This window comes from Carex rostrata, chromosome 1 (genome assembly GCF_964058835.1).
Source record: "Carex rostrata chromosome 1, lpCarRost1.2, whole genome shotgun sequence".
Lineage (NCBI taxonomy): Eukaryota > Viridiplantae > Streptophyta > Magnoliopsida > Poales > Cyperaceae > Carex > Carex rostrata.
Window position 1 is genome coordinate 6,435,919 of NC_135918.1, and position 16,851 is coordinate 6,452,769.

Here is a 16,851-nt window from a genome sequence, read left to right on the forward strand (position 1 = left end):
CTGTTGTATATAAATTTTCAGTAGGGCTATCATGGCTTTTCTTAAAATTAAAATGGGTGCAGCTAATTTTGTCAGCACAACAATAAACGAAGGAAAGAAATGTACGTACAGCTATACATATCAGCGTATTGTTCTTTCAAAATAAGAAAACAGAGAGTACCAAATTCTAACTACCATCTGATGAAATCTAGAATAAAACAGTAATAGGCCACGATAAAACCATACTACACGATATACCAAACAATAACCCATATGACCACTATTGCCAAATTCCAACAAAAAGGATGCAGGGAACTACAGAGCATTTACATTGCATGTTACTGAGAACTAACCAACCATCGGGTCCTAGAAGTTCAAGCGACTGTGTAATTTATGTACTATTATGTGAAGTAGAACCTCTCAGAGAGCTCCTGGTTACCCTTCTAGGACCTTCTGGAATCACAGCTACTCTGCGGCGCTTCTTGCGCGGCATTTCATGCCCCTGATCCTTATCTACAGACCCCTCGTCATTATCAGACATTACTATATCTCCAGAGGAGACCCCAGCACTCTCAGAAATTACTGTACCTAGAGACCCTTCTTTTTCGCCATTAAGATCTTTTGTTGTCTCATGAATTTGCATATCAAGTTGCTCTGTCTCGGTACCATCAGCCTCCTTATCACGTAATCGCTTTGCAGGTAATATTGGGCTCTCTGGTACATACCCACAGGGGTCAGTCTCTAACAATGCACACTTTTCTACTTTCTCACAGTTCATATTGGTTACTACCTCCAGGGCAGGAGAAATGCTAGGAGTCTCTGGCACATATTCGCAATTCTCATTCTGCAACTGATTTGGCTCTTTGAGCTCAACAGATGACAAGATAGGTGTAGAAGAAATGCTCTGCAACTGATTTGGCTCTTTGAGCTCAACGGATGACAAGATAGGTGTAGAAGAAATGCTAGGAGTCTCTGGCACATACTCGCAATTCTCATTCTGCAACTGATTTGGCTCTCTGAGCTCAACGGATGACAAGATAGGTGTACTCGGTGTGTCCCTAATTTGTTCTGCAATTGGCCTTTCGGAGTTTTCACCGTCATCCTTGTCAGTTATCTCAAAGAGATATACGACTGGGGTATCTGGGACATACTCAGTAGAAGGATTGGGCAGGGGTGAAGAAGGCTCAGTGATCTCATCCTTTTTGCTTGAATCTTCTAGAAAGCCATTGGTATCAAGCATAGAATTTGTCGTTGCCAAATTGCAGACTACTGGAGACTTAGCGCTGATGAGATCCACGGCCATCGTTATCACACGGTCCTGTTCTTCATTAGGTATGGTTGATGGTTTTTCACAGGGTTCACGGCCATCATTATCATCAGGCTCCTGTTCCTCATCAGGTATGGTTGAAGGTTTTTTACAGGGTTCACAGCCATCATTATCATCAGGCTCCTGTTCTTCATTAGGTATGGTTGAAGGTTCTTCTTCTTCTTCTTCAATCTGTGTCCAAATAACTCTTTTCATTTTACTCTTTCAGTATACTGAGGAATTTAATGATACAGTATTAGGCAATTATATATAGCTAGTACAGTATATGGCACTGTCTACCACATAACCCGGTCATGCTTATTTTTATGCTAAAGCTTGAATCAAGGCTCAATTATTTCTTACAAATTATAAGCAAGCAACGCCAAAAGAAAGTACAGAAAGACAACAAACATAAACCACAACAAAACCCAAAAATGTTACTCTTTCATTTTAGTAAAGATGAGACCAAACAACTCTTTTCATGTTACTCTTTCAGTATACTGAGGAATTCTACCAGGACAACACGGGACACCTGAGTTTTCTCCGAAATGCTTTTCGCGTTATCCATGGTAAAACTATTGTTCTGTTTCAACTTTCAACCTATTGGTAAGACAAACGATTCACGGTTCAGCAAAAGATAGTGAGATAAAACAAAAATGTCAATTATTTTACCACTAAGATGCAAGTTTCTGATTCAACTATCTGAGTTGAAGTATCCTCTCGGCACAGTGAGAACCCTCCAGAAACGTTCTTCTGCACATTTTCTCCTTCTCCCACCTTATCACAATGATCATCTCCATTTGGAGTTACAATCACTGGACAGACTGAACTATCAACTGGACAAACTGGACTGACAACCATCTCAGTGGGGCAACAAGGCTCAGAAAGAAGCTCTACACCGGTTTCCTTTTCAAGCACAATATCACTGCTTTGAGAATGTCCATTGATGCCGGCAGTGGCAACTATTCTATCTTTCTGACATACCTCATGCAGAAGGTTGTATATCAGCATCCTTATAATAGACCTCTTGAAAGAGGCTTCAGATGGTGGGAACCATTCTGGAGTTAACTGCAACAACAACAACAACCAAGCCTTTAGTCCCAAACAATCAAGAAAAAAAAATACATCAACTCAAAAGTGCAACAATCAAGAAATAACCACTTATAAAAAGTTAGAACCACATAAATGAAACAAAGAGACTCACAAAGCTCGAATACTTTGTAATCATGAATGGGTTGAGTTCAGTAGGAGCATCATCCAGAAAACGCTCCACATAATGCAGTAAGAATAGCCCACAATCAAAGGAATTCTCCTGTTGAGGCAACTGGGAAAAAAGACAAAAAAAATAGGACCATTAGGCATCTTGAGAACATTACAGGAGTTGTGTTATTAAAGAAGAGAGACAAACCTCAAGAGATACAAATCGCAGGTTCAAGAACTTGGATGAATTATCTTCAGTCAATTCAGGGTGTCTTTCCTTCCACTCCTCCCACAAATAACTGCCGTGTCAATTAACGAAAAAAAAAAAAAACACTTGAGAAAAGTACCAACCAAGTAGATATCCATATATTGAATTTATTACAAAGAGATGAACTACACCTTTGTATTATGTTCTTTAAACCACCATGACTCCCTTTCAGAGAATCCATGTGGAGTATACAGGGTACCTTTGGAGATTCCATTACATCAGCTGAAACCCCAAATACACATTACACGTGAAGATTAACAGAAGTTAGTTAAGTGCTACGATAAGAATTTTGGTAAGTACTTACCCCTTAGCTCTACAATTTCACCAGGATGGCAGATAACCAGTAAGCTCCAGTGCAAACTACAATTCATAAAGAGTAAAAGACAGTTATTCAAAAAATCCTATTGAATATTGACAACAATTTTACAAAGGGAGAGAAAGATAGAGAGAGATAGAGGGAGGGAGAGGGATTTATCATACTTGAAATTAACAGGGATAAATATGAAATCTTTGTCAAAGATGTTAAACTTGCGGGTCCACTTTCTGACACGCAAAAAAGCAGCCCTCCCTTCAGTCATCTTGCCAGGATCTTTGTCAAGATCTGCCAACTTGCGAAAGAAAAAGCTATTGAAGAAGTGCAGCCTTCGCTTCCTGTTATCTGGGATTCTGTTGCTCAAGTATCTGTCACAACCAAGTTACAATGTTATTATTGGGGTCAAAAAATAACTACCGTCCATATAGAAATGTAGCAACAATGTCTTAATGGCCACAAATACATTTTTTTTTCAGCTTAGGGCTTCATAAGATACAGGGTCAGTAAATATCAGTTTGGTATCATTAGGTCGTGTAACAGTATGCACCAGCAGTTCTCAGTGACAACTGATGACAAAAGATTATAGGACTGACTCACTTGATATAAAAGTCTATTATAGTGTCATTGATAAATGTCTCTGGAAGTAAGAGATCCACATCTCTTTTACTTATAGAGACAGCATCAGGATCTCCTTTAGGGTATATGACATCTTCAAAGTTCTGTGCAATCCTGTCATCAAGAAAATAAACATTTAATAATAGATGTGTTGTTATTATGAAAGAAATGAACCCAAGAAGATAGCAAACAGTATTGTTCCTCGCAATCATATAAACTCACTCGGAAAAGTAGTATTTGGGAAAAAACAATGTAGAATCCATGTCTTTGACATCATCACCAGTATCGATCCTGCAAATAGGAGAGAAAACTAAGGGCTTTAAGAGATATTATGCCTTTCTGAAATAAAGCCCACTAAACATATGAGGAAGAGAAACTTGATATACATAAATAACTATGAATAACAACAGTCAATTGGCCGAAGAACTAACCACACTAATTAGTTCAGTATCTGGTGCACAGTACATGTGGTGTGTTACACCATGGAATGGACCATATTGCAACAGAATTTCTATGTATGAGAAAACTTATATCATACAAAAAATGAGATAAAGTACAACAAAGGGAACTCCAGAACTTACAGAGGAACAGAATTCCAGATTTCTTCATATCTTGACGCAAGATTCCTGATTTTATGCTCTTTTTCTTGCCAGTGTATATCAGAAACAAAAAAAGAAACCTTAACATAATCTGAAATGACAAATAAAAAAAATGATTAACTGCCTTGCCAGGTTTCAAGAAAGTATAAAGTGAAGCTCAGAAAGACAGAAATAGAGAAAACATGAACTGACGTTCTTTTTCAGAGTAACCGTTATGATCAGCTTGAAGGAGAATTTTCATTGAGACGTCCTCCTCAGCCTGTAAAACAAAAGGAAATCTACTTGTAACACAAAGAAGTCGTAACTCAGGAGCAAAATAAACATACAAACTAGCAAGTAATTAGAAGGCATGTACGTTATATAAATCATTACCATATCATACAACCAAGTTATGATCATCTTCTTCAATATGGGTGGCAAAAGATCAGGTTGGGTCAACAATATTTTACTAACATTTTAGTACAGGCCAGACATGAACATTGAGGTTTGTATTGTACTGAATTCTTGCACTATATTTCACACAACACTAAGCAGCACAGAGGGAATGATCTTTGGCTTTGCTGTGGGAGATGTGAATTCAAATCTCCCTTTTGGTAATTAAGGCATTTCCTAGTTTACCTATTGTTTAAAGTTTGTGTCATCTAGCCCATAGCAGTTGATCCTCCGGAATAACAAGTTTATGGGTGTCATGACGAATTAACCTATAACTTACCAAAACCAACCTGTAGCAGGGCAGGAAAGGTTAAAACCAAACCGGCAACTAATCTTTTGGGTAAATCTAACACAGAAAGAATAGGATCAGGTTGGGTTCCAGATGTAGCCCAAAGAAGCTTTACCTAAACCATGTTTAACATTGTTTTGGTGTTTCATTGAACTTGTGCGAGTACTTATTGGCAATTTCATACTGGCAGCTGGTATATGTTGGTATGAAACTTACAATTCCAGTCCACTCGCAATTAATGTAAATGATATCAGATATCTCCCATTCCATTGATATCTCTTCATCATAGCCCGAATCTGTAGTCTCCAGCTTGATGCCTACTGGTGAGAAGGTCAGAAAAGGTTCCACATATATATCCGTGCCACATGTGATATAATCAGGGCGAAAGATAACCTCCCCTTCTTCATTCTGTAATTACAAAAGGAGAATACTTAAGCAGCTAGATGGACCAAACCTAGCAATTGCTGTTATTTCAATCTAACTTCTTTCAAAATTTCTTAAAATTGAATGTGTTCTGGTAATGAAGAATTAAAGCATTCCAAATTTCTTGTCTCAAATATATGCAAAGAATATCCAAAAACAGTATATAAATCATTGTCACTTCATTGACCTACAAAAACCAAATTAAACCTGAAATGCTATCAATATTTTGTTTATTTTTTCATCTGCCTGATGTACTTCAAAATCAACTCAGTAGCCACTATTAATTCACTAGGTTCAGATCTAGATATATGTAAAAAAACAACTAGAAGAAAGTATGAGCAAGTGACATAGAATACCAGTTGTAGTTAACTTAAAACAAGAAAAGGTATGCTTAAGAGCAAATAAAAATTTAATTGTTCTTACCATTTCTTCATGTGTACTGTGAAAATCCTCAGATACCATACCCTCCATATACTCTGGATATACCAAAAACAAAAAACATTTAGTTTAGAATGTGTAATTACCAAGAATAGATGAAGTAGGAATCACCAAAATCAATTCAGTTTCATTCATTCAGCCTCGAAAACAAACAAGAAAAGAATAAATCAACCAACACATAAATGAACTTGCCATCCTTTTCTGGAACATCAGAACAAGGACTTGTTGAAGGTTCAGATTGGGAATTCCAGTTGTCTTCTTCCCCATCAGAGTCTGTACTTACTCCCATTCCCTATCAAAATACATCAAATTTACTGTGATTAGTAAAAATTTACGTAGGGTTTCAAACTTTCTATGGTTTATACTTGTATGAGAAAATGATAAAACCAGAAAATCTACTTGGTTCAGTATAAGCTGGGTATACTGTTAATTTATTGACATCCGCGACTGAAAGACTAACTCAAGTATATAAGCAATTTGCACAAGTTTACTACTTACTACTGAGGTAAGATGGCCGTGTTCATTATAACATGCTGAAATTCCTAAGATGCCATTTAACTGAGTTCTCTGCACTGAATATGCCATGTTTTCCTCTGTCAACCCAGATGCATAAGATTGTGCCACGTCATCAGCCTCGTGGATGTCAATGCACATGACACTATCCATGGTGGTTTGCTTCATATTTGAGTCTGAGGTGACTACAAGATATTAAAGGTGAAGAAAAGTCAGATATCAGAAGCTAAATTAGTTGGTTTATACAAATGGATATATCATGTTGTATTGCTTGTTTTTTTAATGTATTGAGGGGCCCACTAGCTATATCCCACCAGAAGTAACACAATTTGACAATTTTCAACCAAAAACCTAATGAAGTGTTATCTGGTAAGTAAAATAATGGAACTCGTGCATCCACGTAGTCCAATTGATGAGTTGACAAGTAAATATTCATGTGCCCAACTAGGGCTGTACAAAATTGCTCAAACTCGTAACTTGCTCGCTAAGTGCTCGCTCATTTACAACTCGAGTCAGTTCCAACTCGAGTTGGCTGACTCGTTTAATAAATGAGCTGAGTTTGAGCATACCCCAACTCGCTCATTAACAACTCAAGTTACACAAAATTCGTGACAATAAACCCCATGCCCTTCTAAATAACTCCTAAGCTGTTGTTTGGATTTTTTATTTTGTTAGTAGTCTTGTTAATTATGTTTGAATTGTTTGTATTTAGATAAACTCTTACTAAATCATTTGAATTGTTTTTGTTTAGATAATCTCTTACTAGTATGTAACTATAGCTAAGAAAATTGACTGGTCAAACGAGTTATAAACGAGTTGTGAGCTAACTAGAGTTGGTAATGAGCTGAACTCGAGTTAACTTTACAACTCGTTATTGATATCCCAACTCGAGTTGTGAGCTAACTCGAGTTGGTAATGAGCTGAACTCGAGTTAACTTTACAACTCGTTATTGATATCCCAACTCGAGTTGTGAGCTAACTCGAGTTGGCAATGAGCTGAACTCGAGTTAACTTTACAACTCGTTATTGATATCCCAACTCGAATTGACTCGCTCATTTACTAAATGAGCTGAGCACAAGTTGTGGGCACCCAACTATGTATTATGTGTCAATCCACCAGTAAATACAGGCCAGCTGATGTGCCAACAACATGGGTATTTTTACAAGCTGTTCAAAAAAGCTTCTCACAGAAAGATTTGTAACAGAAATAAAGAAGAAAGGGCTAGGATAAATTTCTCTATCAGTTAAGATACACCACCTGAACTCAGGACCAACCAGAATGGTGTCTATCAATATGAAACCAAGATTGGGTTAACTCCAGGCTTAGTTCAGGAAACATGGCAAAATAAGGTCTATTGGAGGCAAAAACAGGTCACCTTGGCATATCGGCATAATGAATGACAGTAAGCCTAATAAAACCAAACGTCGGCGTTAGCTAAACATGAGGGGACAGAGATATGACATCCTATCTGTTAATACAGTACATTGGTGGAGATCACGACCATTGAACTAAATTATGGATATATTTTTAACTAAACTGACAAAAATACAATATACAAAAGCTGAGTGCATCTTCATTGTGACAAAAAAAAACATAGTTCTAGCTGACTTGAACCAAGTACAGGCATAAACTGCTGACTAAACCAATTAGATCTAAAAATTACCCACGTAAATAACACAACACATGCAATTGCAGAAACCTCTCAATCATCATATGTCCAATTAAAAATAATATGTAGTCTTTAACTGAAATCCAAAATTCAATGAAATTTGGCTTCATCCTGACTCAACTGAATTTATACTAATGCACTGTTAAACTTAGGGTTTTTGAGGTGGATTGTACATACGGTAGCCACATCATATCTTAATTGCATTAAAACCTAATCTAACACCTCTCAACCTAACAAACCAAAACCTTTCACGTAACTTCCAAGTCGATCCAGTCCGAGTCAACTCTAACCAAGCATATGATAACAGAGTATGTTCGAGAAATCACCAAAAATTTTGAACGACAGACTTACAATGTTGAAGAAAGGTATATTTGTCAAGGGGATGGTCATTATTCGATTGAAATTTCGCCAATAACTGTTCCGAACTCGTCTCCGTTGCTTCTTCTTCTTCGTTAAACTCGAACACAGCCGCAACTTTCTCCGACGAATCTCCCATCTCGACACCACTAAAAACCCTAATCAGTTGGGGCGGAAGTCTCAACAACACGAAAGCACCGAGAAATGGGGAGATGAGATTAGCAGAGGCGATTTGTTTTGGGGATCTTCCCCGACGAGGGTAGAAATGAGAAGTGTAGAGCTGGTCTTTTCGAGTCTGTTGGGCTATAAATTACTGACTTGTGGGTCCCGCTTGAACTGGAGGGTTTTGAAAGAACCGGTCTATGAAACTTCTACTTTCGTTTGGTAGCCCCGTTTTGGAAATGTTTAACTAGTTGGAGCCCCATTTAAGGCCCAAGTAAGGCCCAATAACGACACACAACCGTAAATAATACGATGGGCCTAATAACTCAATATAGGATCTCCCACGAGCCCGATTACTTGCTTAAAAACGCGGCGTGGGCAAGGCCGCAGAAGATGAACGACGCGACAATTATTTTAAGAGTAGGGTTACAACATGGTCTCCAATAATATCTCTATTTCCATTTACAAAATTCAAACAGTTGATCTGAACAGCTCAACATGATATACATATTAAAATGTGCTTAGAGACCAAATTTTATATTTTTTTAGAATTTTTTTAAATAAGTACAAGATTACTATTTTAGGATGGTCCAGATGCAGTGATTTTGTACCTATCTAAAAAAAGTAAAAAAATTTCAAAAAAATATAAAATTTGGTCTCTAAGCACATTTTAATATGTATATCATGTTGAGCGGTTTGGATCGACTGTTTGAACTTTGTAAACGAAGATAGAGACGTGGGATATGATTGAGACACAAAACCAATGGTGCATTTTAACCCTACTCTTATTTTAATTGCCTCCCTCTAATTTTTTGTATTATACGGTTATTTTCATTTTCTTTCTTCTTGTTATTTTTTTCAAAATGTTCACATTTTTAAAACCATCCTTTTGCAAAATTTTAAAAAAAGTATATGAAAGTGCAAAGTACATATCATGCGTATGTTTATTGTCGTACGATGTTTCGGCATATATGAAATTGCGTCTCACAATATTACACGCACGAAATACGACACATTATATATGAATGACATGTCTATGTGCAAGTTCTTTTTCGTGTAGTGCAAAAGTCATAAGAGCATCACGATGTATTTTGATGGTATGTGTTGATTTTCAATATCAAATTGTTCATACAATTATTTATTTTTTAGATGCAATTTTGAATTTCGGTAAAAATTAATACTCAACTTTTATTGTATTAAAATACTGTATGAGTATCAAAATGTTGTTTGGATTACTGATATTATAACAACTTAACAAGTAACAAGAATATTACCCGGTTGTGTATTACTGTCTTAGATTTCAATTCCATTACCGATTTGGTCTATATGTACACCTGACTCGAATATTATATTAGAATGTATTAAGATCGAAAAGAACGCTAACAACGAAAGCACTCTGCTGGACCGATACTGACACTGAGCTTTAAAGATACTTTTGTAGTGAGCAAGTACAGATGCAGAAAGGATCGTATAATATTAGGCCTACCGTTGTAACAGTCCCTGTACCGTTGCAACGGTCAGCACCACTTAATTCTTCTTTCTCAGCTCTCTATAAATAGAAGCTGTACCAATATTTGGATTTAATCTTTAGCCGCTCCCAACTTCAATACTTCATATTTTCAGATCTAGAGAAAGTCGTTATTGCTTGTGCACTTAAACTTCAATACTCACAATCAATCTCAAACTTATTCAATCAATACAACAACTCTTAGAGTAATCATGCGTGATCAAATCAACTACTACTTTGAGCCTTGTTGCTCACCTAGCAATCCTTGAACCCTTTGTTGTTCGGATTGTTTTATTTGAACCTTTAGTACTCGGGCTCGGGCCGTGTGACTTCCCAGAAGATTGTAAGGGCTCACCGATTCCACCTTCTATTCTAATCCATTGGGTAAAGAAATGCACGTCGTCTCAAAGGTCGCGGGCCCTGGAGACGTAGACATTAGTGCCGAACTCCGTAAATAACTCTCGTGTCAAGTGCCTCTAAATGTGAGTGTTTACTTGCCTGTATTTTTGCACGGTCAACTCTATGTAGCATTGTCAAGAGAAAAATATTGACAGCAAACAACACATGTACTTGTAAAACCTTGTGGAAATAGTAATGCATATGAATGAGTTTTTACTAAGAATGTTGTATACCGAGAAGTTCTAAGAGCACAATAAGATAAGGTAAATATTAAGCATAAATTGTTAACTTCAAATATTTAACTAAATTTCTCAATAACTTTTTTTTTTAATCTAACCGCCGAGCAGATGTGCTAACACTTCTTGTTCTTGCATTAATTCTTTTTAATTATTGTTCATCAATATTTGTATTATTTCTTTTTTTTTTTGTTAGTGCTACTGTTGTTGCTTGTAAGCATGTGGTGCTATTTGCTTTATTTTCCTCAAAACAATTAATTTGAATTATCATTTGAACATGCATGTTTCCATTTCAGTTTGTCCTTTTTTTTAGTTTGATATTTTTTACTATTAATTTTTAATGATCTCTTCAGTAGCTGTATTATTTTTCATGGCACTATATGAGCAAAATCTTTTTTTTCTAATTTCTCTAACAGTGTGCGTCTTAACCAAAATAGACACTGTTACCGAATTTCTTTTGGGAATTTTGGAAAGTGAAGCTCGGTTGTCGAAAAATGAAAGCACGTTATCGGAAAAAAAAATAAAGAAGATGATTGAAAAGCCGGATAATTTTCTATCCTGAAGAGAGAGAAAAATTAACCTTTTCTGGAAAAATGCGGAAAAATTAATATTTCTGAAAAAAGATAAAAATCAAAGTAAAAAAAAGGTAAAATTTAAATTGATGTGAAGCTGTGAAGGACGTCATATTTTTTTTTTCTTTTCTTGAAATTGAGATTTGATTTCAAGGTTTGCTTCTTATTAATTTATTGACTATTTACAAATCGTTAAATTCATAAATTCTTTTGGATTTTTTATTTTTTGTATAAAAAATTAATTTTTGACAAAAAAAAAATTGTGTATGAAATTATAGAAGAAACTATTTTATGTTTTGTGTACAATTTGTATGAAAGTATAATTTGTGTATAAGTTGCTCAGATGAAATTATTACGAATATGATTTTTTTTAAAAATCACAGGTCAAAATTTTAATAAAGAAAATATTAATATGTTATGTTTTACTTTATAGACATATCATTTCTATTTATATTAATGATTTATTGCATAAAAATGAATTTAAATAGTGAAAAATCTTATAATCTTGTGTTATAGAGATTCTTTTAAAAAAAATATGATGTGTACTCAGTTAGCCCCCTATACTTAAAATTGAATTTCGCTTTGTATTTGTCTTTCAATAAGTGAATAGGGATAGTAAATGGAATGAGAAAATACACAACGATACATAATGAAAGAAAAACATAAGAGAACAGAATATAACATAATGAAAAATATAAACCAATAATAGAAACAACGAAAACATAAAATTAAATTAAACAACGAAATAGAATGAAAAAAAAACATAAAATAAAACCAATAATAGAAATAAAGAAAATATAAAATGAACAAAGAAAACTACAAAAGACAGTGCACTGAAAACGAAACTAAACAAATTAATCCACTGACCTTTGAAAAATATAAATTGAAGAAATTAAAAAACGAAACTGTTGTTGTTGAGATAACTCCACCGTCTGCAAATCTATTTTTAAAAAAAGGCAAAAAAAGGCAAAAAAAAAGGCAAAAAAAATTAAAAAAAGGCAAAAAAAATATTATTCCGGGATGACGCAGGGGCAGTGTTAATTCAGCTTTGGGATTAATGGTGAAAGTATTTGAACGGTTCTGATTTTCCAAAAAAAAAAAAAACGCAAAAAGTTGACATATCTCATATTTGAGACTTGAGAGGATGCAAATTCTTTACATCTTTGTTTGTTATTCGTTCAAAGCTGATCTGGCGTCAAAAAAGAAGTGATTGGGTCAAAGCTGAGTTGGCATGGTATATTGGCCTTTCGAAAATACATGTGCCCTTTCGTAAATAGAAACAGACGTAAGCGGGTTCTAATTTGAGTTCCCAAATATTTTTTTTGCAGATGCTAATTATGAGCCTTCCATCGTAGTTGTCAGTTCTCACATAAAAAAAACGAGGGTCCAACATATTTCTCAATTTCGCCTTTTCTTATGCTCTATTCGATTCAAAATTAGGGGCGATCCTCTTTCTTCTTGCAATGTCGGAAACGGAGCTCTAGGCAAGCCGGTTTTCCTCTTTTCTTCTTGCAATGTCTGACAGTTCTCAAAGTGTCTGGCGGTGTAGTATCGATCTCCTCTTAAGTGGGTGAAAAATGACTTCAACAAATGATAAATTGTCTAGACTCCTGTGGTTTAACGAATTATTTTAGTTAGCATTTAGAAAAATTAAAAATCAAATAAAAAATAACCGAAAGTTAACAGATACAGAGATCTAGTATATGAGTCCTACAGTAGTACACAATACTAAATTATTAAATGAATGGTAATGATTTTTTATCCATAGAAATAAGATTGTGTGATAATTTTTTATCCATAGAAATTATTAAATTCAAACATACAAAAATATAAAGAGTGTCTTGTTTCCAACAAATATAGAAAGTTCTGAGCCATTGAGTCCGATTCAAAATATATGAATCTGACTCAATGGTCCATATTCAAATAGAGGAGGGTTCAAATGCCTCCATTTTTTGTGCCTCCATCATGCCTCCATTTTTAAAAACTTAAATAACTCAAAGTTTAAAACTTAAACGTCAAAATAAAACCGTTAGATGTGATCTATGTTATTTTCTCTCTGTGCCCATAAAAATTTATCACATTTCGATTTTGCTTTTATATGAATCAATAAGTTGAAAAATCAACGTCTAAAAATTATCCGCATTTGTATACATTTTTATAAGCTCAAGATGACAATCAAAACAAAGTTGAAATGCCATAATTTTTTACATGTGCATAGATAAAATGATATAGTTCATATCTAACGGTTTTATTTTGAATTTTAAGATTTAAATTTTGAGTTATTTAAGTTTTTAAAAATGGAGGCATGATGGAGGCACAAAAAATGGAGGCATTTGAACCCTCCTCATTCAAATATTACGTTTTTCTAAGATCATATGTGGACCAGAACTTGATTATTCTCTAATCGGACGATCCAGATCCAAAAAAAAAAAAAAAATCTGAATCATTGAGTCTGATCCATAATATTTGAATCGGACTCATAATATTTGAATCAGCCACCAATAACGTAATTATTCCTTTTTTCTGATCTTCTTCTGAGATTTTTGTTTCGGATCGTCTGTGACAAAAAGTGTGCACTGTAATATATAACGGATAAGATAAATCTATGAAGCATAGTGACAAGATCGCATATTATACTCGAATAATTTGTCTTTTTTGTGACTCCGAACTAAACGTCTAATTATTCGGTTGACCGAACTTTGACCAAATTAAACTCGAATAATTCACGAATTTTATGAACTTTTCCTAAATTTTTCCTAGAATATATATGTTTTTGGTTTTTCTTTTTTTCTTCTCTCTTGCAGAATTGAGATCTCTAATACGAATAATTCTAAATCATTCTCGAATTATACCCGAATATTTCTGAACTATAAATTTTTTACCTCACCAAACCGAATCTAAATAATTCATTTGTCACTGTGCTATGAAGCCACAAAGGTGCAAGGTAGTAATGAGTAGAACTAGGGTGCTCTTAAGCTCACCAAAGTTTTGGTGAGCTTAACTCTAAAACTCATCAAATCGATTTCAAATGACAAATCCGAACCGTTGAAACCCGCCTACCTTACGTGTGATGCATCTACATGTGAAATTTTTAAATATTCAAATTAATTTAGTATAAAGTCAAGCGGTCAAAATTAGAAGGTTAATAAATTAATTTTAGTGCATTCATTTTTGAACGTTTTTTGATCGCTTGACTTTATACTAAATTAATTCGAATGTTTAAAAATTTCACATGTAGATGCATTACACGTAAGGTAGGCGGGTTTCAATGGTTTGAATTCGTCATTTGAAATTAATTTGATAAATTTTAGAGTTAAGCTCACCAAAACTTTGGTGAGCTTAAGAGCACCCTAGTTCTACTCGGGTAGTAATTGATATGGTGAACGCAATTCCTTCCTTTCTACGCTCTGAACGCACAGATATCAGAGCACTTCAATCTTTAGATGGGACCTCTGCTCAAGCCCAAGGGCCTTCGACTCAAAAAAAAAAAAAAAACCTCTGCTCAAGAGTCCGTATCCTCTGAGATATCTCATATTTTGCGTGACCGACGTGTCCGGTGACTATTCGGGAATACCGTAGGGGCCAGTATTATTTGAGCTTTGAGATTCGTGCAGGAAGTATTAGAACGGTCAAGATTTTCCAAAAAGTCACGCAAAATATGAGATATCTCAGAGGATGTGAATTCTCTGCTCTAGGGGCAGTGGGTTCCACCTTGTTATAGGAACGGCCCCGCGACAGTTTCTGCTGACCAATTACAGGGAGACAACAAGCAACAGATTTATGTGCTCATCTTGGTGTGGCCTTATGATAAAGCCGACATTCTTAAAAATACCCAAAAAGAAAAACAAATTATTAATAATAACCAGATTTTTGGAAAAATTTTAAAAATGCCCAAACCGCCTCAAAATTCGGCAGTCCGGAATTTTTATTCCAAACCGCCTATTTTCCGGGCGGTCCGAGATTTTTTTTTTGCTTTTTTTGCTTTTTTGCAAATCAAATTTGTATATCTGGTTAACATAGCAAAACACCTTCAAAAATCGTGAAAATTGACCGACATGTAGTCTTGACATCGTAGAACAGGACTGTGAAGTTTCATACAAAATCTCCTAATAGATTGTGAGATATCAGCTCTCAAAAATTACCCGAACTGTTGAATATTTCATTCTGAGCCCAACTTTGCACATCTGCCTAACATAGAAAAACACCTTCAAAAATTGTGAAAATTGACCAACATGCAGTATTGACATTATAGAATAGGACTGTAAAGTTTCATACAAAATCTCCGAATAGATCGTGAGATATCGGCTCTCAAAAATTGCCCGAACTGCTGAATATTTCATTCTGAGCCCAAGTTTGCACATCTGCTTAACATAGAAAAACACTTTCAAAAATCGTGAAAATTGACCGACATGCAGTCTTGACATCGTAGAACAGCACTATGAAGTTTCATAGAAAATCTCCGAATAGATCGTGAGATATCAGCTCTCAAAAATTGCCCGAACTGCTGAATATTTCATTCTGATCCCAAATTTGCACATTTGCGTAACATAGAAAAACACCTTCAAAAATTGTGAAAATTGACCGACATGCAGTATTGACATTGTAGAAAAACATGATCTATTCGGAGATTTTCTATGAAACTTCATAGTCCTGTTCTACGATGTCAAGACTGCATGTCGGTCAATTTTCACGATTTTTGAAGGTGTTTTTCTATGTTAAGCAGATGTGCAAAGTTGGGCTCAGAATGAAATATTCAGCAGTTCGGGCAATTTTTGAGAGCCGATATCTCATGATCTATTCGGAGATTTTGTATGAAACTTCACAGTCCTGTTCTACAATGTCAATACTGTATGTCGGTCAATTTTCACATTTTTTGAAGGTGTTTTTCCATGTTAAGAAGATGTGCAAAGTTGGGCTCAGAATTAAATATTCAGCAGTTTGGGCAATTTTTGAGAGCTGATATCTCACGATCTATTTGAAGATTTTCTATGAAACTTCACAGTCCTGTTCTACGATGTCAAGACTGCATGTCGGTCAATTTTCACGATTTTTGAAGGTGTTTTGCTATGTTAACCAGATATACAAATTTGATTAGCAAAAAAAGCAAAAATCTGAGAAAAAAAAAATAAAATAAAATCTCGGACTGCCCGGAAAATAGGCGGTTTGGAATAAAAATTCCGGACCGCCGAATTTTGAGGTGGTTTGGGCATTTTTAATTTTTTTTTCCAAAAATATGGTTATTATTAATAATTTGTTTTTCTTTTTGAATATTTTTAAAAATGTCGGTGATAAAGCTCTAACATTGTTCATAATAGTGTACGTCACAGTAGCAGTCACATGGATAAGGCCGCAGCAGCTAAACGAGAATTATATTAATTGCCTAGTCTATGTAATTTCTTTAATTACGATAACTCACTGTGACAAACGAATAGTACATGTTCGGTTCAGTGGAATTAAAAATTCGTGATTTGAGTATGATTTGATACAAAAAAAAGCAAAAAAAAAATAACTCCAAAAATATATTAAAAAAATTCTAAAAAATAAAAAATTCACTTTTTTTTTTGTGCTTTTCT

General features: G+C 34.9%; 1 protein-coding gene across 4 annotated transcripts; it reads right to left on the reverse strand.

Moving 5' to 3' along the window:
* Nucleotides 1-92: 92 nt before the first annotated feature.
* On the reverse strand, nucleotides 93-8,678 carry LOC144554510 (uncharacterized). 4 transcript variants are annotated; one of them, XM_078302841.1, is made up of 17 exons: nucleotides 8,397-8,674; nucleotides 6,361-6,560; nucleotides 6,055-6,154; nucleotides 5,848-5,900; nucleotides 5,218-5,409; nucleotides 4,473-4,539; nucleotides 4,263-4,371; nucleotides 3,904-3,972; nucleotides 3,664-3,795; nucleotides 3,234-3,434; nucleotides 3,058-3,113; nucleotides 2,885-2,975; nucleotides 2,694-2,784; nucleotides 2,490-2,609; nucleotides 1,958-2,353; nucleotides 568-1,477; nucleotides 93-528 (listed from the first exon to the last, which is right to left on the reverse strand). In XM_078302841.1, exons 1-17 carry the CDS (start codon nucleotides 8,539-8,541, stop codon nucleotides 371-373), a joined length of 3,090 nt encoding a protein of 1,029 aa, XP_078158967.1. In that variant the 5' UTR covers nucleotides 8,542-8,674; the 3' UTR covers nucleotides 93-370. The 4 variants fall into 4 exon arrangements, with proteins under 4 accessions (XP_078158967.1, XP_078158973.1, XP_078158961.1 ...); XM_078302847.1 differs by having other exon boundaries at nucleotides 93-1,477; nucleotides 8,397-8,678; XM_078302835.1 differs by having other exon boundaries at nucleotides 93-1,477; nucleotides 6,361-6,551.
* Nucleotides 8,679-16,851: the final 8,173 nt, after the last annotated feature.